This window comes from Helianthus annuus, chromosome 12 (assembly GCF_002127325.2).
Source record: "Helianthus annuus cultivar XRQ/B chromosome 12, HanXRQr2.0-SUNRISE, whole genome shotgun sequence".
Lineage (NCBI taxonomy): Eukaryota > Viridiplantae > Streptophyta > Magnoliopsida > Asterales > Asteraceae > Helianthus > Helianthus annuus.
Window position 1 is genome coordinate 161,753,967 of NC_035444.2, and position 22,907 is coordinate 161,776,873.

Below are 22,907 nucleotides of genomic sequence, written 5' to 3' on the forward strand. Positions count from 1 at the left end.
TGGCAGGGCTAGTGGTGGTGGTGTTACAAATTTACACAATCAGTCCTTTATGTTACAAATTTACACAATCAGTCCTTATTTACTAACTGACTTAACTGGGTTATGATTTTTGGACTGAAATGGCACCTTTCCAGAATGTCTGGGAGGAAAATGGCGCATTTTTGAAAAATGGACTGAAATGGCCAAAGTGACCAAACCACAGGGACGAAAATGGCAGTTAACTCTAATTATATATATGTGGAATGTGATAAAAATAGAAAATACATTTGGGTATAGAAAGGGGCGACTTTGGATACTTTGTGGAATACATACATAGATACATACATACATGTCTCCGTGTTTCTCTCTCCTGAAAGCAGCAGCAGCAGCCATTTCATCATAAAACTACTTTCTCCGATCAAAAAGCTTTTGAGGAATGAAATCAACAATAAGTCTTCTGGATTCTGCCGTCTTCCAACTCACCCCCACAAGAACAAGGTAACTGTTTTACTTGGCATGCATTTCGATTATCTGAACCCTAGAAAACACTTGGTAGTAGTTTAACTTCACAACCCAGAATTGAAGATATATAGAGCATGTGAAAATTCCTGTCTCTGCCAGTTACTTATAGACAGACAGACAGATATGCTCCTCGTTTTCATCTCTTTATCGATCTGTATGTGTTGATTTCTCCACCACAAAATTAATTAATTAATTAATTAAAAAACAAAACAAAACAAAACACAGACAGAGACTAACGACGAGATGGTAATACAATGATGTATGGAGTTGATAATTTTGAATTCAAACTTAGCAGGTGTGATTTATACATCATTGCAAATGGGAAGAAAGAGAAAATTGCTTCTGGTTTGCTCAACCCTTTTATTGCAGCACACTTAAAGACCGCTCAAGATCAGATTGCGGAAGGTGGATACTCGGTATTGCTTGCACCACAAGCTGGAAGTAATGCCACATGGTTTACCCTCCAAAGGTTTGTTGTTGTTGTTGTTGTTCATACTTTTGAATCCTTTGTGTTGAATGCTGCCTGCCTTTTGGTTTTAAATGACTGGAAGTTGTGCCATTTTACCTCAGCTTTACGGACGGTAGGAATTATCATTTTTTTAAACCTTTGACGCGGAAGCTATTTCTTCTTTGTAGTTTTGTGAGCACTCCGGAGATTCTGGAACGTGTCTACACCATAGAATCTGAAATCTTACAGGTAGAAGAAGCAATTGCCATTCAAGGAAACACTGATATTTCGGTCAGCATTATCTATTTTAATATATGTATTCGTAAATAAAGAAAATTTACACATGTGTAAAAAATTTATTAAGAGTGATTTTGAGAGGATAGATGAAATATTTTTAAAAAGTAAATTTTATTTCTAATGTTCTATTTTAATTATAATGAGGTTTGTGTTGTGCTAAAACATTGATCTTGATTGGTTTTTTTCATTCGTTCTCATGGTTTTCGCAATATTAGCGTTCTCAAGATAACCCTCCCCTATACACACACACACGCACACACACATATATATATATATATATACGTATGTGTAAGTGTATGCATGAACTTTTTTCTTAATCAAAATGTTCACCATGGCAGATAAAAGACCAATACATAAAGCCTGCGTCAAGCAACGAAGGTAGGTAACTTGGACCATGTGGCATTTTTAGTTCTCGTCGTTTTTGATCTCTTGGTATTCAATTCATTCCACAGGAAACAAACCGGCAGGTGACGTCAATGAGGAGGAGAAGGCAATTGTTCTATACACGGTAACAAATCACCAAGTAGCGTATTCTTATTGTCTAGTGTGTAATATAATAATAATAATCCATTATTAATTCTATTTTTCGTTTCTTCTATCAGCCCGATGCGCCTGAGCTTCCCAGTCCGAGCACTAAGGAGAGAAATTCAAAGTATTGGTGTTTCCTTCTTAACATTTTCTTCTGTTTTTATCGTAAGAGTCGTTACAATAGTTGTATTGTTATGTATGTATTTTCAGAGCCCAGCTGATAAATGTTCTCGAGACACGTAAAACAGTGCTGAAGAAAGAACAAGGGATGGCGTTTGCACGCGCTGTCGCTGCTGGATTTGAAATCGAGAATGTGGCAAATTTGTTATCATTTGCTGAATGCTTCGGAGCATCACGCCTCATGTAACCATAACAAAACTCTTTTTTGTTTCTGTATATCTACCTATCATCTCTTTTTAACAATTTCGGTGTACATACATACATACATTCAGGAGTGGTTGCTTGAGGTTCATGAATTTGTGGAAGCAGAAACACGAGTCCGGACAATGGGTTGAAATAGAAGCAGAAGACGCAATGTCAGATTGCACTGCATCGGCAATCGTGCATTCAGAAACAGCAGGCACCAATACAAATGCTGCTGGTAAAATTCTTACATGAACACAAACACATTATTAATACATTTTCGTTCGATAAACAGTCTTTACGTTGGAGGCGGTGAGCAACAATATCATTCATGGAGGACAGCATCCAGGTTTCCCGCCATGGGGTATGCATTCTTCACCGCAAGGTGACGTACGCGTACCGGTGTATACTACTATCAAAATTATCCAGGATTTTATCCTCCACCGCCACATTACCCGTCTCCGTCACCCGTTGAAGAAGAGAGCCCAGAAGTGCTGGTAAAAAGAAATCAGGTAGAGTGGTTATTCGCGTTAACTCGAAAACCAAGACTTCCTCAGAGTCAGCTTCTTCCGTGTTAGGAATCATATGTTTACTTTGCTATTTCTAGTATTAGGGAGGGGGTAGTTGTAACTTTCTCTCTTATAAATAAGTATGGAATAGTTAGTAGGGAGAGAACAGAGTTTGTAATTCCATTGTGGAGAAGGGCTTAGACTTCGGTGATTGTTTATCTTCGATTTGTATTTCAGTTCAATCTATCACAATTATCATATATCGATTCCTATCATTCCGACACCGACACCAGTGATCATGATCGTACACAACAACATAAGATCCCCAAAGAGAAAAGGTGCTGAAGAAGGTGACCGTGAAGATATGTATGCAATGGAAAAGACGCCAAAAAACTGAAAATGATCCATTATCGGCTCTCATGCAAGACAGAATGACGACGGTGATATGCAAATGTATGATACAAATGGAAGAAAGATTGTCAACAGGGGTGCAAATGATGATGATTTTATTACGGTAGGTAGACGAGAAGAAATGAATGTAAGAGACAGTAGTAACGGGTTTGAGGAGAATGCCAATTTGGACAAAAGTAACGGGTTGCAGCACGATGAAGCGGTTATGGTATCGTTGCGCTCAACTTCAGGTGTAAACGAACGACTACAATATTACAAAAGGGTTGAAACTGTTTGACCTCCCGGAAAACAAATCTAATAAGCCCCCAGATGTTAAATATGAGCCTGATGCGTTAAGCTTGATGCCTGAACGAGATGTTGGAAATGAAAATATTGGGTACGATCCTGCTATAGACTATGAAATGCAGTTAGCGGCTTCGGCTTCACGTGATAAAACGAGCAAGCAAGATAAGAAAGGATCAAAAAGTAGTGCAGAAAAGCACCAACTCTCGAAACCGAACCAGGGTATGGTAAGAAAGGTAAGACCATCGAAGGTGAATAATAATAATAATAATAATAAAAGTACCCTAGAGGAGGAGGCACGTGCTGACAAACTAAGATCCTATAAAGCTGAGCTCCAGAAAATGAAGAAAGAAAGAACAGGTACTCTACTGTCGCTCATTTCTATCTAGTTATTATTACTTTTCCCAAATACCCGTACCCATACCGGTTTTGGCTATTTGGTACATGTATCGGTACCCAGTTTTATTGATTTTGGTATTTGGTACTTTCAGTATCGGTACGGGTACAGGTAAAAATGGTACTGGTACCGAATTTGATTTTATGTTTGTATTATAGTATTATGGTACTCGTATTGATTTTACCTATTTGGTACCCGTATCGGTTTTACCCATTTAGTACCCGTATGAGTGCTTAAAAGAGAGAAAAAAACAAAATGGTACCAAATCGGGTACTGTATCGAAATACCGGTACCGATACCCGGATCCGTACTGTACCATAATATCTGGTACGGTATTCAGTACCCAATATTTTCGGTACCGGTACGGGTACTGTACCAATCCCATCCCTAAATCAATGTACTTGATCATTGCGTACGTAGTTTATCTTTTTTTTTTTTTTTTTTTTTTTTTGCAGCAAGATGCCGAACAAAAAAGACTTGAAGCATTAAAGATGGAGAGGCAAAAGAGAATTTATGCCAGGACCACGAATTCCAGCAAAAAACAGTTACCATCACCGTCATCATCAACATCTAAACTTTCACCGATCTCCCACATGCGTGGGTCCACCAAATTCACGGATTCCGAGCCCGGCTCATCATCACCTCTCCAAAGGTCGAAAATAAGACCTCCCATCAACAATTCAAAAAAACCTTCGACAAATTCAGGCGCAGGGAATAGGATGACTAGATCCTTGTCGGATACAAAGAAAGAATTGACTTCTGTTAGTAAGGCTTCTTCGTCTATGACTTGCATTAGAAGGCTATCCGAGCCTAGAAAGATCAACAACACCACTAGCACTCCTCATACTAAGACAAAGAGTGCAGAGTCTGTTTCGAAACCGAAACCAAAACCGTCCAACGGGTCAACTGAGACCAAAAAGATTTCTGAACCAAGCAAGGTGAAGGTGAAGGTGAAGCCCTCTGTAGAAGAAACTACTTCTGAAGTTGCTAAACTGAATTTAAACAACAGATTGAGTGATGCTGCTAACGACAACAGCAGCCCTGTTGTTATTGACAAGACTGTTGTTATGCTTGAAGAACATAATAATCAATAACTAACAGTGATCATAGAACAGGGGTGAACATTCATGAAGTGCCTACGGAAACTGTTGATAAGGGGACCATTTCAGTCCATCCTACTACATCTTCTGAGGTACGTTTACACGAATGGTCCCTGTGGTATGTCCGTCCAAACTTTGGATTTGGTTCCTCCTAAGTATGAGAAAGTACACCAATGGTCCAAGGTTTGGGTTGGAAATAAATGAACATGTTACCGAATGTTCATGAACATAAATGAACGAACGTGACCTCTGTTCATGTTCGTTCATTTATTTATTAAAGGAACGAACTTCCCGCCGAACTGTTTGCTGAAAGTTCGGTGGTTCGTTTGCAGCAGCCCTAGCAGGGACCATATGTGTTACGAATATGCATAAGTTTGGACTACTTGTGTACTTTCTCATACTTAAGGACCATATCCAAAATTTGGACATACCACAGGGACCGTCCGTGCACTTTTATCTTTTTGAACCTGAGGCTCCATGATACATCGTTGAATTTGGGTGAGTTCTTGTTATTGGCTATTGCATCACCTCAATTAAAGAAAACAAGATAGTTAAATTCCTACGAATCGAGATGTAGGCTCTCGTAAAGTAGAAAAAAATTGATTGTTTTGTGAGTTACCAAAGAAAACAAAACCGAAATGGAGGAAAATATTGATTACTTTGAATCTCTCTCATCAGGTGTGTGTGGAGGAAGTTGGGAAAAAGTACGAAGCTCCTTATGCGCGCGTATCATCTTTTGAAGACCAATCTACCAGGAATTCAGAATACGCGAAAGCAGTGCCTCATCATCAGGCGGCGTTTGGTGGAAATGGAACTGCAGCGTATGTTAGCAACCTGAAGATGGAAAAGATCCCTGAAAAGCCGCAATCGAAAGGCGGATTTAGACGACTTGGAAAGAAAACCCCGTCAGTTCAACCGCCGCCGCCTCAAGGTAAATCCATCCCCGTTCCTTTGGGTTTTGTTACTTTTACTTTTGCTAATATCATCTTATGTTGTTCATCTTACAGTTGATACCTTGAAGTCCTTAATCTCCGCCGATGAGCATGCTCAGAAGTGTGAGTCACTCTACCCTACTTATAATAACTAAAAGAGTAAAATGCCATTTTCGTCCCTAAGGTTTGGCCAGTTTTGCGACTTTCCTCCAAAGGTTTGTTTTTCCTCACTGGATCCAAAAGGTTTGAAATCTTGCCATTTTCATCCGGCTCGTTAACTCCATCCATTTTTCTCCGTTAAGTCAGGGGTATTGCCGTCTTTTTTATTAACTTAAATTGCCCTTTAAGTTACACAAGAAGACGAAAATACCCCTGTCAGTGATTTAACTGAGAAAAATGGATGGAGTTAACTAGCCGGTTGAAAATGGCAAGATTTCAAACCTTTTGAATCCAGTTGCGGAAAAACAAACTGATAGGAGTATGACCCTAGGATCACCGGTTCAAATAAAACGGTAAAATAAAAAGATAGTTCTACGGCTCGTTTGGAAACAGATTCACCACCAAACGAAACGGTACAGAATTAGGTTGAGCCATGCATGCTCTATTCGGGCCGGGTCGCGGGTCTACGGACTTGGATTTTGGCACTCCAACTGGATCCGTTATGGATTGGCTATTACAAACCTTTGGACGAAAGTCGCAAAACTACCCAAACCTCAGAGGGACGAAAATGGCATTTTACTCTAAATAAAATATGGTGCAAAAATAGAGTAGACAATCTTCCTATACTAATAAATGAAAATATTTTTTAGACACTTGTCACTCTATGGTGCCTTCTCATCTTATTTTTCTATTTCCCTCTCATATTAAATATTAAATAATAATAATAATAATAATTATAATAATAATAATAATAACAATTTTAAATAATAAGTTACCTAAATCTACTTTAGATAAGAATAAAAAAAATACATTTTTCTATATAATCATAAAATTATATCTGTGTGAATTTAGATATAAACAATAAGTTACCTAAATCTACTTTAGATAAGAATAAAAAAAAATACTTTTTTTCTATATAATCATAAAATTATATCTGTGTGAATTTAGATAAGAATAAAAAATTGTATATTTTTCTATATTATCTTATATCCGTGTGAATTTAGATAAGAATAAAAATATATATTTTCTATATCATAATAAAATTATATCCCATGTGAGTAGATATGTATACTTTGGTGATTGAAATTAAGGTAAATTAGTAATCAAAGATTATATATGCATAAAACTAACTAAAATCATTTGTATCTCATAATTTGAATTTATTACAAAAAAAGGAATTTAACCCCATGTAATAAACGTGATTTTAAACTAATAATAAATAAAAAAGTAAAATATTATAACAGATAAATAGATACATAAAATTAACTAAAATCATCGTATCTTGTAATTTGAATTTATCACAAAAATGGGATTCAACTCCGTATAATACACGTGGTTTTAACCTAATAATAAATAAAAAAACAAAGTAAAATGTTATATAATAAGTAAATAGTACATCAAAATACAAATTTTTATTGTGTTACATATGACATTATATTTTATTTGGCATGTATAATAGATGATTTTATTCATCTTGTGCAATACAAGAGATTTTTTTAAAGATATAACATTTTTATTACTTAGTAAATAAAATTATATTTATACAACCCGTGTAATACACGGGGTTCTAAGCTAGTAAAGAAATAAACATTTGGCTTGGTTTGTTAATGTTATAGAGGAGGTGTTTATTAATTTGTTGTGCTTGACTGCAGCTTCAAGACGTTTATTCTCGTTCCAGTTTCGTGGGGAAAAGAAAGCAACCAGTTCTGGTTCCTGAAGATGCGGATGGATTCAAAATCTATCTACCTGGGTTTGGGTTGGACATTTCTTTCGATCGTTAACTTTTGTTCTAAAACATCATTTTTAGGCTAATCGTTTTCATTGGTTTGGTTGCGGGATAAGGGACTATGATCTTTAATACATGCCTTGCACCCAAGTCAAGGACTCAAAGCTTTACCACCCATAAACCCATCTTAAATAGAAGTCTGCTTTACCTTTGCTAAATCAATGCTTTTATAATTATATAATTATAATTCTAACACCACATTTTAATTTAATTCTCCTCCTTTATCCAAAATCAGAACAAATTCCAGTTTTAAAACTTACTTTTACATAACAGATATGTTTACAAATTTTAGAACAAAGACATTTCGTTTTTGGTTTTTCTTATATCAGAAAAGTGCTAGTGCTGGGTACTTGGGACAGTGATTTTGGGAAAACACCCTCGGTGTGATAACGCGCCCAACTTACCTCACCATCTCTTCTCTCAAAATACAATGTTTTCACCATGTTCCTAAACAACAACGTAAACACATTTGATCGATCTGAACCACTCGTATTATGCAAACCATCAACCGGTGGATGAAGACGACATAAACCTGTATTATTTCAATCAAGCTACGAATGGGTGCGAGTATCGACCATTGATGCCATAACTCTTATCAAAACCCACAATGTCATAATTCCCACAAACTCAATCGGCTACATCCCCGTAGAAAGCAACCGGAAGAAGAAAGTGCTCCAAAGAACACCGAGAGGTGGACATGCGTGGAGGAGTTTGCTTTGTCACAAACATGGCTTGATGTTTCCGCAGATACCATTGTCGATAATACTATTTTTTTTACAAACAGAAATTACCTTTTTCTTAAAAGGTATAATATTTTTTTCTCTAACTCCTTGAGCGTTATTTTTATTTGCTTGGTCTTGATAAGACTGATGGTAGCTTTTTGCTTAATTTTGGAAAGTCATGGGCATATTAGTAGTGGGTCGTTTTTTTATTATTTTCCCTTTGAAGTTTCTTGTCGGACTCGTGTTCAATTTTATTTTGATCCTATTGGCCAACCTATTCAAATTTCTTTCACCCATTTGTTGGTGTTTATTTCTTAAATAAATTTGGAAACATGGTAAATCTAAACAGGGTCGACTCCATAGGCTTGGCAACCCAAGCACAGGTCTAGGGTCACTAGAAAATAAGGATCTCTAAGTCTTTAGAAAGTTTTTATATATGGTATATGTATTAGACCCAAACAAATACGTTTATTTCAAAACCAAACTGTTTTTTCATTCAAGGAGCCCAAAATAAATATCATTTAGCAAAAAAAGGCCGAGTTTCAAAACCCATTTCGCTTTGAGTTCCAACTATTACAACACAACAATCATCAACCCAATCATCAATAGTTAGCGGCCTAAAGCCCCTAAATACAGCCGCAATCATCGTTCCCAATTCTTATCACAACCTACTTTCAATTTGTATTATTATATGGTATATAAAATTAGATTTATTCAATCCGTATAATACATAGGGTTTATAAAGATATAACAAGATATAACTTTTTAGTGATTGGTATATAAAATTACATGTGCTCAACCCATACAATACATGAGATTCTTAAAAATACTTTTTTCATTATTTAATATATAAAATTAAATTTACTCAACCCGTACAATATACAGGGTTCTTAAAGATATATAACTTTTTATTATTTAATATATAAAATTACATTTATTCAACCCATATAATGAACGAGATTTTAAAGATATATTGTTTTATTATTTGGTCTATAAAATTACATTTATTCAACACGTGTAATAAACAAGGGTTTTAAAGATATTTTTTTTTATTATTTGGTATATGAAATTACATTTATTCAACCTGTGTCATGAAAACATCCAAGAAATATTCTTTTCCACCAGATAAATACCAAAGTGAATGGATATTTGACAACTAAACTAGGTAATACTAACTGATATTGATTGTGCAAAATCTATCAGTAATGGTTACATATAACACAGAGAGAGAGAGAGAGAGGGATGGGAAGATATGAGATTACAAAGAGAGATGGGGAACACATGACGCCCAATTTTTGGTTCCTCATATTCTGCTGGATCATGTATGTATGTATGTTAGAATAGTTCCGGTTCTTCTTATTGGGCTTACTATACGGGTTGGGCCCAATCATATACAATAAAATATATAATTTTGATGATAGTCTCGGTTGAGGAAGATATTTGCTATATTTCCTTGTCTTTATATATGTTGGCATCTCTTCAATTCTTTCTAACTCTTTGCTTGATCTATCATAAAAGGGTGCTAGGAACATAGAACATTACCTATTTAATACGCGATTTGTAATACAAAGTTATGAACCATATTAACCCAATGGCTAACAATTGGATCCATGACGCTTGATAATATGAACAAAAGAGGGGGGGGGGGGGGGGGGGGTATGAGGCAGTATCCCCCCCCTCTTCTCTATTACTTAACGTTTGTTTGTTGTGTATAATCGGATAACATGATGAAATCATACATCCATAACCAGTAAGTAGGTCTGTACTAATTATGTAGTTGAAATTAGAAGTGAGAAAACAAAGGTGTAAATTTCAGAATCTGCTGCTGCTGCTATACCTTTTTGACTTTTTTATCTTCTTCACTTTGACTTCTTTAGTCCTTCACTGCAACCACACATAATTTAGATTAGGCATGGTAATCTCATGTTCAAAGTATAACCAACACATGCAAGTACCATTTTTTAGCAAACGAAGGTAATAGCTCTTCAACCGCCTTAAGAACTAAAGAGCCAGAGCCATCGTCTTCCAGGTCCTCCTCCTCCTCCTCGCTAGTAGCTTTTCCCTCCTCCGCTCCACTATCATCATTCAAGATATGATCAATCAGACGATACGCTACCATACTCGCCACATCAGTAGCAGCTTGGACAGCAAGGTACTGGTTGTTCTTACATGTGCTCCTCCTCCTCCGGTCGTCAGTATTGTGGAATTTTCACCCTTACCATGTGGTGTCGCATCAAATGCATACGTTGTGAGAAGTGACATTTACTGTACCCTCTACTCACTGATGAAATGTCTTCATCTTCATCGTCGTAACTGTCTTCTAGATCCTCCACGTACGCATCAGCAAACTCTTGGTCTAGTTTTTCATCTTCCGAATGAGGAATCAAGTCCCACACAAGTTGTTTCATAGAAGCACTCACACTCAAAATAGATTCTACGTCTTCCTCTACATTTATTTTCTCCGGGTGAGGAACACAAGCTTTACAACTTTTCTTTATGATGGCAAGGACGCCTCGTAAGCATTCCGGAACAATCTCCATGTCACCGCACTCGCAAAGAAACTCCGTCAACATGTAACGTTCGTAAACTCCTGTCGGCTATTTTCTCACCGGAAGCATTTAAAGCTTGTTGAATGTCCTTCAACACCCGTAATTCCACTTTCTCGTCAAGCAGTTTGAGACATTTTGCGATCTCGTTTTGCAAAGCATTTGTTTCAGGCGACGGCTGTATTACGAAGTTGGTCGCAAACTCACATCCTTGAATCAGCTTAAAACTCAAGCCCGCAACATCCATTGCTTTTGCCAACGGTTCTGGTAACGAATCCCCTTCATTAAGTTTCGAAAGCAATTTCCACGATTTCTTTCTCAAGTCCCCACCCAGATTTTTTAACCGAGGCATGTAATGTTTAATTCCTTTGATTTTCCTATGCATCGCAAAAAGAGTTTGAGTCGGTAACGCTTCAAGCGCACCGAGTACGCAACGAATCAGAGTCTGCGGGAACAAAACGGCACTCGCTACTCCAACGGTAATTATGTGGATTCTTCAGCACTGCAAGTTGATAGCTCTAGAGTCTGCCGTTTATTCAAGGAGGAAGACGAGAGGTGTTCTTTGATCATCTGGGTCATCTTCCAACGGGTTTTAGCGAAATCGTCGGTTAGAGCCTCCACAAAACGATCTAGCCCTTGATTGGTCATATCCTTAGTTAGCTGCAAAACACCTCTCGCATCTCTAGGTAAATTAACAAGCTGCATCTCATCCTCACTAATATGATATTTGTTATTATTATTGTTACATATTCCCTTTTCAAGCGAAGACTTTATAACCTCGTAGGAAACCTGTAAACAAAAAATATAATCATAACAGAAAGAGGACTCAAGTATCAAATACACACACACATAGATATAGGAACACTTTCAAATGAGAACCCCCTTTGAGTTGTGAGATCTCGCAAGAACCCTACTTCTCGTGTGAGTTTTTCAACCAAATTTTGCACAAAGGTAGACTAAGACATCGGTGGCGTAAATAGTTGTTGATGTACGTTGAGTCTGATTTACACCACCGTAAAAAGTGCTCTACGATTTTTACTTTTTTTTTTTTTTTTTTTTAAGTTTCAGAAAAAAAGTTCATCAAAAATTATTTTTCAAAAAACCTTTGGAAGTAGGGTTCTCGCGACTAGCGAGTTCTCACAACAACAAGCTAGTTCGCGCGCACGCACGCACGCACATACATCACAATCGAGTGGCCAACAGTCTGGTTTTAGGAAAATATCTACAGCATACCTTTCAAATTCAGCATTAGATGTTTTCACATCTTCATCGGTATCTTCATCCGTATCATCATCGGCTTCTTGGTCTTCAAATGTTGTTAATCCAAGCAACCACCTTGTTAGGTTAGGGAAAGTGATAAGGAAGGATTTACAACTAACTTGTTTTAGTAAGCAAAATAAAAACAAAGAAACAAAGAAACCTTCTCTTATTCCTAAGTTCCTTCTCCTGAGCATTGACTTGTTCCAACAAAGCTTTGCAATCTTCCTCAGCAGATTTCTTCTCACTTTAATCTCAAGAACAAACAAACAAACAAGTAAATAAACAAGATTTATTTTATTTTATTTTATTTAAATAAACAAGAGATACAAACCCAAGTTGATTATCCTGAGCTATGAGCAGCAGTTCCACCAAAGATTTGTCATCTTCATCCACAAATTCCATCTCAATCTTCCACCATAACAAACAAACAAAACTACGGTTAGTTTAGGGCTAACTATAACAATCATAACATAGAAATTATCAACCTACCTACCTGTACTCAGAGATTCAAAAATTATCAAATTACAGCGAGCGACTGAGATGATGATGGTAGGGCTTGCTTGCTTGTGACTGACTGATGAAGGGCTCTTTTTTGTTCAACTTCCAACTCAACACTAATGTTATTTTAAATTCAAATCTTACAAAATCCCTAGGAATAAGTGGGGGGTTTGTTTCCTAAATATTAAAAAAAAAAAAAAAAACTATATTTTTTGTTTTTGTTTTTACCATTCAATAACTTTCTGCATAATAATAATAATAATAATAATATTATTATTATTATTATTTTATTCAACGTCTACAAAACTCATCGCCGGCAATAGTTTTCTTTTGGGATTGGTTGACTTGGGCGGCCACATGCCATCCAAATTCTTTTTTTTTTCTTTTTTTTGCCAAATTACGAATTTCCCCGTTTATATTTATATTTATGCATGACATTTCCCTATTGGCCTAACAAATTTATTATTTTTTCTCGTTTTAAAACTACAATTTTACCATTAGTTCAAAATTATGCTTTTACCCTCACTTAAAAATAAAGTTACGTTTTTGCTCACAGCTAAAAAATTTCAATTTTGCCATCGATTCAATACCCTTAGCTTTTTATTTTATACCCGCTTTAAAATTAAACTTTTGCCCCCAGTTTAAAATTACGTCTTCGCCTCCAGTTCAAAATAAAATTATGCTTTTGCCCCCAGCTCAAAATTACGATTTTTCTCTCGGTTCAAAATTACGATATCACCTTCAATTCAAAATTACGTTTTTTTGCCCCCAGTGCAAAATAAAAATATGGTTTTCCTCTAGCTAAAAATTAGGATTTTACCCTTAGGAAAAAATTTGATTTTTCCCCCAAGTAAAAATAAAAATATGACTTTGCCCCTAGCTAAAAATAGTGTCAAGAAGCTGTCTAACACTCTTTTTACTTTTTGTTTCTAGCAAAACTATGGTACTGTTTTTTTAATTGGTTAACAATTATTCGGCCATCGGCCCGCAACGCGGGCGGGGCAACACCTAGTAAAAATACAAAAATACTATAGTTGCTGCATATATATGTTTTGACCTTAAAAAAATAATTCAATATGATGAAGTTGATGAACTAGAAAGAGTTAAGTACTTCAAGTGTCTTAGATCGACTAGAAGACAATGGCTAACGTGTTATTCAATTTTTTTTTCTTGGTTAAGGGGGTGTTTGGGGTTGAGTTTTGAAAATAGATTATGCGTTTTGAATAATCATAATCAGATAATTAGCTGTAACAAAACGTGCTGCAGAAAGATAGTGTTTGGATTTGATTATGTTGTTTAATATCACAATAATCAGATAATCAACATTGTTTGGATTTGATTATGTTGTTTGATATCACAATAATCAGATAATCAACTATTTGAGTGTTTGGCAAGTATATATATTTCAAAAAAATAAATAAGTGAAAACGTAAAAAATCAGTTTTTGGATTATCACGTTTTCCTGCAGCAAGGGTTGACCTACTTATGGATTATCACGTTTTGAACTCTACAAAACGTAAAAAATCACTTTTTATTAATTTTTTACCAAACACTCAAAATAGATTTTTTGCGATTTCAAAACACAATAATCAAATAATCAGGTTGAAAACGCAATCCCAAACACCCCCTAAGAATTGTATAACTATTTAATTTAGCGAAATTAATATTACTATTTGGATTGCAACTAGAGTTTTTTATAATTTTCAACAACTACAACGCGTGTCGGCGGGAACAGGTGAGGCCCTTTATTGGGCTAAATGGGCGGTAAAGGAATAGTGTCAGGCAGTTGCCTGGCACTCCTCTATTAGCCTAACAAATTTACGATTTTATCTCGCTTTAAAATTACGATTTTGCCATCAGTTCAAAATTATGTTTTTACCCTCACTTAAAAATAAATTTACGCTTATACTCCCAGCTAAATATTTCAATTTTACCCCCTGTTAAAAAAATTATGTATGCAAAATTCAGTACCTCCCCATCTGAAATGGGAAAATGAAAGGGTAAAGTGAGATTAGTATAAAATAAAATGCAAATTTAATGTCTCCCATCTGAAATTGGAAATTGAAAAGGGAAAGTGAGATGAGTATAAATCAAATGCAAATCCAAATCGCAATATGATGTTGGTTTACAATCTGATGGCTTCAGTGATATTAATTGATGAAGAGGACGTGAATTAAGGGGATATACCATAATTAGGTTTACAAGGACGAACCTGATATATGCTATGTGATGGTGTGGTTCACTAATTCTTCATCGATTACAGTGGGGAAAAAACCATAAGTAGCTTCAAGCCTTCAAGAGATCAGAGAAATCAGAAAACCTCGATAACAAATGCAAAATATGAGAGAGAGCAGCCTTTGCCGATGGTGGGTGGTGGAGGATTTATAATGGGTGGCCTAGGGTGGTTGGGGAGGAGAAATCGGCGAACGTGGATGGAAACGTGAACCTACAAAGATGGGATGGAGAAGAGATCTAGCTAAACTACTAAAAACTTATGTGAACTGCATAAAAAACGGTTTTTGGGAAAAAAATAAGATGCAACCACCAAAGTTGTGGAGATCATGTGTAGAAAAAGGTGGAACAAACCACCTACAAAAAAACTACCAATAACCGCCCTGAACCGCCATTAGAGCGGTTATTTTTGTGAGTTTAAACGGCTGAGATTTAATCTCAGCATGATCCGACGGTAAAGATTGATTAAAAAACAGTTAGACTTAATGGGTTTAATATATATATATATAATTAGAAAGGCTAAAGGAGCTGAGAAAGTGGCTTATTACCAATTCAATTGCAGGAACAGAAACAAAGCAAAAGAACACAAAACTCACAAATACTACAATACCAACTACAAGAGATTATTTTATAGACTAAAAAAATAGGGTTAAAACACATAATTAAACAAATAAGCCCGTGGGTGACGACTCGGGCCGATTGCCGTTACTGTCGCGCCACACCTAGTGGTGTCGAGAAGTCTACAACCTAACACTGGTCCAGTTGCTTAGACGGTCCACTTATTTCTTGAGACTTTACAAATTGCATGGTTTCCCTTATTTCTTGAAATAGAGTTAATGTGTTTCCATGGCACCGCCATGGCGATATCCATTGCTTACTATCCCGAAACGAATGGTCAATGGAACAATACAAGTTGTGAATTTGCAAAAGCAAAGCAAAGCAAAGCAAAGCAAAAGAACACCAAATTCCCAAATACTACAATACCAAGCAGCATTCACTTAAGCAAAGCGGGAATCATAGAAAAAGTTGAGAGGTTTACAATGTAAATTAATTAATCAAATTCAAGCCATTTAAAATAACGAATTATCTCTTCATAAACCTCAAAGCTTTCCTCAGCAAGACGATTCATTCCTCTTGACAGCCTGCAAATATTAATCAGCAGGTTAAATATATGATGATTGATGATTGATGAGAGGTACACACACACACATATATATTTGTTTACCTTAGTTATAGATTTATGGTATTTCCTGTATTCCTTTGCACCCACATGAAGTAACCTGGTCTGTTTATCTATGAGCAGGATAAGTTTGTTAGCAAGGTTAAACCGGGTTTCGTAAAACGACGCGTGTTCAGCTTCGAGCTCCCTGAGCTGGTGTTCAGCAGTAGACATCAAATAGTCTAACCTGATGTCCTTCACATCATTTCGTGGTAGACACGTATAATCATCAAAACCCGCGGTTACAAGCGGATACTTAGAAGCAAATTCACTCCTTGTCTTTACCCGTTGTTTCCTGATGAAATTAATTCCGATTAACAAAATAGATAATTAAAAAAAACCTGTAAGACGTAACCCAAACCTCGTGTTATCAGAAGTCGCTGGCTGTTTGTACGCCCCCTGAGATAGCTGAAATAACGCAGAGTACTTGGGCATGAATGTCATTCGTTGTCGAGTACATTGGCAGCTCTCATTGAAGTAATTTATCCACTCCCCTTCCAAGGCGTCAAGTTTGGTTGGAGAAGCAAAGGCGAAGCAATCTCCGATGACATTTGCACTAATCGGAGTATGGCAATACGGAAAGAAATGGCCAACACTCTCAGCTATGTTCGGGTAGCGCTGAAAGAATTCGTCACGATTCATACGAGGAGCACGGACACGACTAACTTTATCTCGGCCACTCATGTCTTCCTCATTTTCTGTGCAGAGTTGTTTACCATTCTCGCTGCCATTGTCTGTGCGGCGGCGTTTCCTGTTCCTGATGACACCGCCTGCTTCTTGATCTGCTGAAGAGGAAGGAATTACCGCGTCTTCAAGCGCGGTATCCAATTTGTCAGATGAAGCAATTACGGTGGCATTGTTATCAGCCATTGTGATCAACTTAACTTGTTTGCAGATAGAATGTGTAATATTACTGTCAAGAATTACAAATCGAATGATTAAACTACTGAAAGTAAAGCAATAAGAAGGCTCACAAAGTAATGATCAGTGCTCCCCCTCAATAACAGCAACCAAGATAGCAACGGTTAACGTGATTGAAGAAAAGGAAAGGAAAGAATAGACATTCCTTGTACAATCATATACCAAATTGAAGCAGCAATATACGTATTATTATTATTATACATATAAAGCCCAAACAATGCTTTAGCACAATAACCCAGATCTCTTCTGGTCCAAAAGAAGCTAGCCCATCTAGAGATATATGCAAAATTTAGAGAATACGTGTATCTTTGACATGAATTGGGTGTATATATATTTCAACAATTACACACCCATATATAAAGCAATTATCTGTATTTATCTTTGTCTTAGATCTTGTTTCATTTCAAAACTATTACTTCTCTTTATTTCTAGAAATTATATACTTGCCTTTGGTTTCATAGAAATACAAATACTTTCCATTATAATCAAAATAATTGTATATTTTTTTGTGTTATTATTAAGCCAAAAATATTTTGTTGTTCTATTTAAAAAAAGAGAGTTTATTTATTTTTGTTGTTCTATTTTGAAACAAAGGGATACTTTATCTATTTAAGATCAACTTTGAAAGAATTTGTTATATATATATATATATATATATATATAAATATATATATATATATACTAGTGGGTAGCCCGCGCGTTGCGGCGGAGTCGCCAATTTACACGGTTATACTCGTTATCTGCTGATTTCAAAAGAAACAAAAAAAAAAAACTAAATAAAAAAAGTGGATTGAATATGTTATATGACACCCGGAGACCTCTGATGGTAAAAGTACGCTTCCGCTTTAAGAGCTTGGCCAAAGGTAGCTGAGTTTGGCTGCAATTTTTGCACTTTTATAAGCTGAATAAACCTACACAACACAGAAAGGTCATTACGGCAGCACATGAAATGTAGGTGTCAATCTCAAAGTAACAATCAGTTAGTTAGTTACCTTTGGGCGTCTTTCAGTATTCTTGGTGTGCCTTCAAATAGACTCGACAAGCTTTCAGGTGCAACGATAAAGATATTCGCCATGCTGGAGATAGATAAATATCAATATGGAAAACTTGTGATCTGAGTGCCACACATGTAAACCTTGTCGTCGTCATTGGCGTCGAACAAATGTTTAATTTCCGAACAAAACTCCGATCTAAATAAGGTTGGGCTGTAGTTTTTTATACCTGTTGAAGAAAACAAAATCATGTTAAGAAGGAAGAACATTAGCCCGCTGAAGAAGACACGATTCAATTGCAGAAATTGATGATCATATTGAATCAACAATAAAAAGAACAAGAATAAAAAATTCAAGATTCAACTACAACGTCACGATGTTTGGCCCAAAACTTTAAACAACGACGTATGGAAGTTCTGAAAAGTATAGGAAATAAGAGAAACACAAGTTAAAAAATAGTCAATTAAGTTGGTCAAAACTGACCAGCAACCGACAAGAATTAAGACTCCTAATTGTAGGCTCATCAACATCATACAGCACAAACACATCAGAGATGTCTAGATTGTCTTAAAAAATTATATTGTTTAGTCAAAATAAAATGTTAATCGCAAAACCACAAAAACTTACATATGGCACTACCAAAAGTGAAATAACTATATCTATCTAACCTGAAGAAGACTTGTGCACCACTGGCCAAAAATCAACCAAACCATTTTTGCCTACCCACAAGATGATCACTTCTCTCCATGTGTTCTGCATAGAAAATGTAGTCCAGAAACTGAACTGGAACTCCTCTTTTCGACGCTGGTTGGTAGTTACGCCTTCTTTGAATACTGCAACAAAATTAGGAGGGTTAACATTTTTTAGTAAACGGGTCAAAACAATAAGCTTAAGTAAACGGGTTTAAAAACAGTGGCCTAAGCTCCTCGGGAACAGGAGGGAAAAAGCAAACACGTCTAGCTAGCACAGGTTGTTTCATCTTTTTTACATAATTGTGTACGGTACTGAGCCACCGTGAGCATACTCACACATATCCCAGCTATAATGGTAAAAAACACATAGTTTCTCCTCCAAAAATGAACTATTAAGTCTTGATCTAATGCGTGGATTAAATATTATATTATACTGAAATACCATAAACTTTAGATTTTGTATAAAAAGAAAAGATGAAAAAACCCTCAAGTGTGTGTTCTTCCCACATCAGATTTACCTGATAATTGGACGTAATTCTCTCCCTGCATTCCATGTGCTTCTCATAGGCCATGTAGCTCCCACTCCTCTTGAATATACAATACCGGATTAACTACAATTTCTAAAAGTTACACCAATACACATTAAAGATGCTTAAGAACATATAATTTGAACTGAAACGGAAAACGAAAATCAATGTCGGATATTTAAGGCAGGCGAGGATACATGTTCTCTGATAAACAGACGTGATAATTGGGTTGCAAACAGCTTCCACCTCTTTTAGCTTCTCGTCATACTCCTTTTTGTCCATCGACTGATTGTCATCGAGCCACTCAAGAGCCTCCTTTATTGCCGCTTCAATCTTGTCTTTCTCATCGGCTTCTAGCTTGTCGGCCATTTTATCCTTGTCACTGATTTGGTTCTTCATGTTGGACACGTAAGTCTCGAGGGCGTTACGGGCATTGATCTTCTCCTTCACCTTCTTATCTTCCTCAGCTTCACGAACCATCCGCTCGACTCAATCGCCCCTTTTCGTTCGTGATTGTGATTTTTCTGCCTTCCCAGTTCCCTTATCCTCAGCCTTCACGTTCAAGATACCGTTAGCGTCTACTTCAAATGTCCGCGGGGTTCCCCTGTTTCAATATCAAACAAAATGTCAACTGTCAAGCTATGAAAGAACATTAGCATTAGGTAATTAACAAACCTTGGAGCTGGTGCGATGCCAGAAAGATCAAACTTTCCGAGCAGTCTTCAATCTTTTGTAAGACTCCTTTCACCGTCAAAGAGCTGAATCGACACAACGGTCTGTTGATCTTGGTATGTGGTGAACACCTGAGATTTCTTGGTTGGGATAACGGTGTTCCTGGGGATCAACTTGGTCATCACTCCTCCGGCAGTTTCGATACCCAGGGGCCACATCCAAAAGAAGGATATCTACATCAAGATGATTATTTTCATATCAATTAGAAGTAAACATAAACATCATATATATTATAGATAATGGTAATGATTAGAGGGGGCAATCTTGACCCAAAACCTTCCAAGTGGGTTAGTTTGGGTTGCTTTTAAAATTATATGGGTTGGTTTGGGTAAGATATTTTAATTAATTGGGTCACAACGGGTCACTTGAAATTCTATCTTGTTATTTTCGGGTCAAAGCGGGTCGACAACATTAAAGAAATGGGTCAATATGGGTTAGTGTCTTAAAGAAACGGGTCGATGTGGTTAGTGTCTTAAAGAAACGGGGCAGGTTTCGGATCGGAATGGGTTTCGAGCCGGCACAAGTATCCGCACGAGACGGGTTACGGCACGAAATGGGTTTTGGATCGGAACGGGTTCAGTTTGGGTCGAGTTTCGGGCCGACACCGGTTTCTGCACGGGACGGGTTTCGGATCGCAACGGGTTTTGGGCCGGCACGAGTTTCCGCGTGAGACGAGTTTCGGGTCCGGACGAGTTACGTACCGTTTCGACGCGAACCGTTTTGACGCGTACCGTTTCGACGCGAACCGTTTCGACGCGTACCGTTTCGACGCGAACCGTTTCGACGCGAACCGTTTCGACCTGTACCGTTTCGACTAGTACCGTTTCGAATCGAACCGTTTCGGCGCGAACCGTTTCGAATCGAACCGTTTCGGCGCGAACCGTTTCGACCGGTACCGTATCGACCCGTACCGTTTTGCCCCGTACCATTTCGAATCGAACCGTTTCGACGGGAACCGTTTTGACGCAACGATCCCCACCACCGTAACCAGCACCAACCGTCACCTCCGCAACAATCACCGTCAACCGAAGCCACCACTGTGTAACCGTCAACCATCGCCACCACCACAGTCACCCAACGCCACCACCGCAGCCACCGTCAACCATCATCACCACCGCAGCCACCGTCAAACCATCGCTAGTTTGCCACTACCACAGCCACCATCAACCGTCATCGCCACACGACGCAACCACACCAACCATCTCTGCCGCCGCAGTCACCAACAATCAACGCCACCAAAACCATTATAAGTTGTAGTCTTGTAGACACAATACACTACACAAATTCACATCTGCGATCGTTGCTAGTGCGGTTCATATTCTGTTCAACTAAAATACTATATTTCATATGGAATTGAATTTAAATAAAGGCAAACCAAATCTCTGAACACACAATTTACAAAACCCAGCACTTCTTCACGTCATAATTCCTTCTTTTTTAAGTTACCCATAGTGATGGATCCGAGTATATATATTTAGAAACCAATTTATTCACTACTGAATGTGTATACGATGTAGTTCCTAATGATTCAACTGACAGATAGTATGTGTATTCACCGACTGAGTATAACTATAAAATATATGTATAAAATTTAATTGTTAGCAGTTAATCATACAGTAAAAAATCTCAAAAACAGAGTAAATTATCAGCTGGACCCGACCCGACCCGAAACCCGTTCTGACCCGAACCCGTTCCGACCCGAACCCGTTCCAACCCGAACCCGTTTTGACCCGAACCCGTTTCGACCCGAACCCGTTTCGACCCGAACCAAACCAACCCTTTTTTTAATTGACCCGTTTTGACCCGAACCCGTTTCGACCCAAACCCATTCTGACCCATGACCCGACCCGACCCGACCCAACCCGTTTGCCAGGTCTTAATGATAATAAGTGAGGAAGGGTTTGTTTAATTGTTTACCTTCGGTTTCATCACCACCTTCTCCGCTGAAAATACCACCTTGAACTGCAGCACCAAAGAAGAGCTGCTATCTAGATAATAAAACAACATATTTGTCTTCTCCTGTTGATGAACAAAAAATTTATATGAGAAAAAATATCATGTATAGAAATTTAAATGAAAAAGGGTTTCACAAAGTCAATCACATAAACTGAATTCAGGAATCTTACCTGGCCAGAACGCCTCCCAGATTCGAGCAGTAACGTCACGGAGGACAAGAACCGAACAAGAATGTGTCACCTTATTCGTCACTAAGGAACCCTAATCGGACACCCTTGCTTGCATCTGACTTTCATTTCATTGACAACGGGTTAAATCAGATTCAGTTGGAACGGCTGGCAAATCGAAGGGTTAGGGTTGAATTGAAAGATTTAACCGGACGTGGAGGTGAAGGGATGCGATTCAATGCTCTCATACGATGGTGAGGGAATTTATTATTTATTTATTTATTTTAGCCATCTGATAACCTACTAAGGGTAGAGATGGAACAAAATGGTAAAAGATTATGCATTTTAACTTAACTTTTCATATGCCATCTTAAAAAAATGATGTGAATTTACCATTTTATACATGGGAAATGCTTATATATAGTACTAGTGGGAAACCCGCGCGTTACCGCGGAGTCGACGACAACAAGGGGCGTGAACATACCACCAACTTACCATCAACACTTACCATGTACAATACGCTTAACATAGATTACCATATTGGTCTATTTCTAAAAAACGGTTGCAAAAAAATGAAATTTAATAGTAACCAATTTTGGCCCAACGAGGTATATTCCACTATACCTTGTAAATCATTCATGCCCTAAAAACCTAACACAAACATAAAAAACGAACTGGCCCATCAAAAAACCCAGTATGTAATACTCGTTATGCCCCTCATAAAATTTGA

General features: G+C 37.3%; 2 protein-coding genes and 1 pseudogene across 16 annotated transcripts; 1 reads left to right on the plus strand and 2 right to left on the minus strand.

The window, feature by feature from the left end:
• The first annotated feature begins 285 nt into the window (after positions 1 to 285).
• Positions 286 to 7,871, plus strand: LOC110896180 (COP1-interacting protein 7). 11 transcript variants are annotated; one of them, XM_022143636.2, is made up of 14 exons: positions 306 to 477; positions 794 to 970; positions 1,138 to 1,240; positions 1,585 to 1,624; positions 1,699 to 1,769; positions 1,849 to 1,898; positions 1,985 to 2,137; positions 2,227 to 2,375; positions 2,447 to 3,699; positions 4,192 to 4,928; positions 5,273 to 5,334; positions 5,515 to 5,767; positions 5,844 to 5,891; positions 7,580 to 7,871. In XM_022143636.2, exons 1-9 carry the CDS (start codon positions 416 to 418, stop codon positions 2,524 to 2,526), a joined length of 885 nt encoding a protein of 294 aa, XP_021999328.1. In that variant the 5' UTR covers positions 306 to 415; the 3' UTR covers positions 2,527 to 3,699; positions 4,192 to 4,928; positions 5,273 to 5,334; positions 5,515 to 5,767; positions 5,844 to 5,891; positions 7,580 to 7,871. The 11 variants fall into 11 exon arrangements, with proteins under 11 accessions (XP_035837043.1, XP_021999329.1, XP_021999331.1 ...); XM_035981150.1 differs by lacking the exon at positions 5,273 to 5,334 and having other exon boundaries at positions 286 to 477; positions 797 to 970; positions 1,138 to 1,198; positions 1,699 to 1,754; XM_022143637.2 differs by lacking the exon at positions 5,273 to 5,334 and having other exon boundaries at positions 299 to 477; positions 797 to 970.
• A 2,718-nt stretch (positions 7,872 to 10,589) lies between these two features.
• Positions 10,590 to 11,686, minus strand: LOC110896181 (annotated as a pseudogene).
• A 4,239-nt stretch (positions 11,687 to 15,925) lies between these two features.
• On the minus strand, positions 15,926 to 22,595 carry LOC110896179. Of its 5 annotated transcripts, none has more exons than XM_022143632.2 (11): positions 22,181 to 22,592; positions 21,972 to 22,073; positions 19,998 to 20,227; positions 19,520 to 19,926; positions 19,314 to 19,406; positions 18,772 to 18,936; positions 18,104 to 18,332; positions 17,930 to 18,022; positions 16,552 to 17,103; positions 16,197 to 16,485; positions 15,926 to 16,113 (listed from the first exon to the last, which is right to left on the minus strand). In XM_022143632.2, the coding sequence occupies exons 7-11, from the start codon at positions 18,184 to 18,186 to the stop codon at positions 16,084 to 16,086; spliced, it is 1,047 nt and encodes a 348-aa protein (XP_021999324.1). In that variant the 5' UTR covers positions 18,187 to 18,332; positions 18,772 to 18,936; positions 19,314 to 19,406; positions 19,520 to 19,926; positions 19,998 to 20,227; positions 21,972 to 22,073; positions 22,181 to 22,592; the 3' UTR covers positions 15,926 to 16,083. The 5 variants fall into 5 exon arrangements, 4 of the variants coding, with proteins under 4 accessions (XP_021999324.1, XP_021999323.1, XP_021999325.1 ...); XM_022143631.2 differs by having other exon boundaries at positions 19,314 to 19,415; positions 22,181 to 22,591; XM_022143633.2 differs by having other exon boundaries at positions 18,104 to 18,187; positions 19,314 to 19,926; positions 22,181 to 22,593.
• Positions 22,596 to 22,907: the final 312 nt, after the last annotated feature.